Source organism: Alnus glutinosa, chromosome 8 (assembly GCF_958979055.1).
Source record: "Alnus glutinosa chromosome 8, dhAlnGlut1.1, whole genome shotgun sequence".
NCBI classification, from domain to species: domain Eukaryota; kingdom Viridiplantae; phylum Streptophyta; class Magnoliopsida; order Fagales; family Betulaceae; genus Alnus; species Alnus glutinosa.
The window spans coordinates 5,224,738-5,227,575 of NC_084893.1; the positions used below are offsets into that span (position 1 = coordinate 5,224,738).

Here is a 2,838-nt window from a genome sequence, read left to right on the forward strand (position 1 = left end):
CAGATAAAATTTAGCGACCATCGTGGTTCTTCCAACGCTAGGAGTACCTTTATATATACGTATGCACAACAACAGGGGAGTGGACTTCCAAAATACCCAAGGCCGCCACCCATCTCTCTCTCTCTCTCTCTCTCTCTCACTGTGTCAAAAATCTTCTCGATCTGCTGCAACAAGAATGGAAGGTGGGGGTGAATACAGAAGAGGGTTGTGGACAGCGGAGGAGGATAGAATCCTACTGGATTACATAAGGGTGCATGGAAAAGGGAAGTGGAATCGCATCGCTAAAATGTCAGGTTTGTACTTTTGTTAATCTCTATAATAAGAACAAAAGGGTTATACAATGAACTTTGAAGATGTGTACCAGTGTATATTTTTTCTTGATCAGCTAAATCTGGTGCTGCAGGTTTGAAGAGGTGTGGCAAGAGTTGCAGATTAAGGTGGATAAATTATTTAAGTCCCAGTGTGAAGCGGGGTGATTTCTCAGAGGAAGAAGAGGACCTCATAATTCGCCTCCATAAGCTCCTGGGAAACAGGTGATCTTTATATCATAATATCAACAAAATGTTAGGACCCAAGTTTGAATGATTGTGTTTTTCTTTTTTCCTTTTGTTGTAAAGATATATGCTGTTACTAAAATGGGTTTCATCTTTAGGTGGTCTTTGATCGCTGGGCGGGTACCTGGGAGAACTGACAATCAAGTTAAGAACCACTGGAACTCTCATTTGAGCAAGAAGCTCGGGATCAAGAAGGGAAAAATCAAAGGTGGTGCTTCTTTGCAGTCAATCTCTGGAAAAATGTTGCCGAAAAGTTATAATAATATTCCATTAGATTCAAATTCTGAGCTACCTTCTGATTACACTGGGGAAGCTGCAAGCGAGACCGTGATTGAAGATGGGTCTCAAAGTGTCATTGGAGATGGGTCTCAAAGCTTGTTGAGGCTTACTAGCACAGAAGAAGCCATCGTAGACGAAAACTATGGGTTTTCTTTTTGGTTCTCTCATGATGATCTGAATTTACATACTACTCCTTATTTAGCCGAGCCTCTAGATGGATATTGTCTTGATTTTGTTTGGGATGGTTTGTAGATCGACTTCCCTTCATGTAGTGTAGTGTCAATAACTATTTAATAAATTATTTTTGTCATTTTTTCATTCTTTCTTTCTTTCTTTCTTTTTATTATTGCGTTTGTAGTAAAATTTGTATATACACTTAAAGGGGGTTGGCTCAAGTACTGGTGAAGCCTTAGACTCTGTGGCATTCTCATCAGGTTTAAAGTTTGAACCTTTTTTCAAGTGTAAATAATTCTTTGAAGCCCTACACCCGCGGCAAGGCCGATTGAGTCTTACCTGATCATGTGGGGAGGAAGAGGCTTTTGCAAGGGTCCAGCCGGGTCTGCCAAAAAAAAGAAAATACATGTTCATTTTGTAATATATTATTCCTTTTTGGTTGTGGCCTTTATATCACATTTACGGTATTTACTATGTTTATTATTTTTTCAATAAACATATACGGCATTATGGATATTTCCATTAATTTAGATTACCGTAAATATGGAATCGGTATTATGGTTATTTCTATTAATTTAGATTACCGTAAATATGGAATCGGTTAATTGATTTTAAAATCAATTAACGATATTGTTTCCTTGATGGAAGGAAACAAATACGGTGTTTACCATTTTGAGGGTCCCTAACCTAGCCTATAAATAGAGTACCTGTGTACACCATCAGTACAGCCATCAAGCAATAGGCATAGGTTAGAAGATCCCTCAAATAATCTTTCTTGTTCTTCAGATGGATCGTGGAGACGCTTGAGCAAACATGGCTAGAGGTAAGCCTGAATCCTGTTTATTCGTTTTCCGCTGCGCATGTTAGATTAAATAATTTCATGTATAAATTATTTCTAACATGTGGTATCAGAGCCAGCCTCTGTGCTATTTTGCTCAGCATATAATTTTACTATGCGTTATCAATATTGAATCAAGTATTTTTTATTGGTTATCAATATTGAATCAAGTATATTCTATTTGGTATTGTTCACTGCTGTTTGTCAATATTGTTTGAGCAATATTTCGTCTTTTGTGACATGATAGAAACGCATTAGCGATTATTTTGTGAATATTTGTTGTTCACGTACTGTTTGTGAAAACCCATAAATTTGATATAACTATTTTTTGTTTTATCACTATTCTGTGTATTGTGATATACTGCCTAATTTTGAGTTGTTGTAATCTTGATATGGGTATTTTCATAAAGGGGTGGCGGCTAGGGTTCCATTTTTAGGGTTTTCAACCCATCTGGAACATTACGGGTCGGGTTGGTTGGTGACTGGGTAGGGTTTCGACCCATTAAAGTTTTTGGGTTTGATATATTTTCGGATAGGGTTTTTTTTTTAAAAACCCATGCAGTTTTGGGCCATTTAAGTGTGCTGACCTAGTTTGGGCCAGCACTATACATAGACCCAGAGGCCTGACCCGATTAAGTGGGTTGACCTAATTGCCAAATACAGTAGCCCATTTGGAGTCTTGTGACCCAAAAGCCCAACCCAATATAGTAGCCCAATACAGATACCCAACCCAAATTAAGTGGGTTAACCCAATTGGGTCAGCCCAATACAGCAACCATTTTCAGTAACCCATCAAGTTCTTTTTAAAAGGGGAATTTAGGCCTTATGGTGTTTAGAACCTGGGTTCACCAGGTGTAAAGAGCCTTGGCCACTTACTAAACCATTAGGCCATGCGTTTTATTATGTCCTCATATTAAAGTTTTATTCCCTTTATTATTTACAGTACTGTGTATTAAAATTATTGTTTATTTAATACATAAATTGAGGGATATA

The 2,838-nt window shown here is 37.6% G+C and overlaps 1 protein-coding gene across 2 annotated transcripts; it reads left to right on the forward strand.

Annotated features, from left to right (window-relative positions):
* Positions 1–1,151, forward strand: LOC133875806 (transcription factor WER-like). Of its 2 annotated transcripts, none has more exons than XM_062314040.1 (3): positions 1–293; positions 404–533; positions 653–1,151. In XM_062314040.1, exons 1-3 carry the CDS (start codon positions 62–64, stop codon positions 1,083–1,085), a joined length of 795 nt encoding a protein of 264 aa, XP_062170024.1. In that variant the 5' UTR covers positions 1–61; the 3' UTR covers positions 1,086–1,151. The 2 variants fall into 2 exon arrangements, with proteins under 2 accessions (XP_062170024.1, XP_062170025.1); XM_062314041.1 differs by having other exon boundaries at positions 120–288.
* Positions 1,152–2,838: the final 1,687 nt, after the last annotated feature.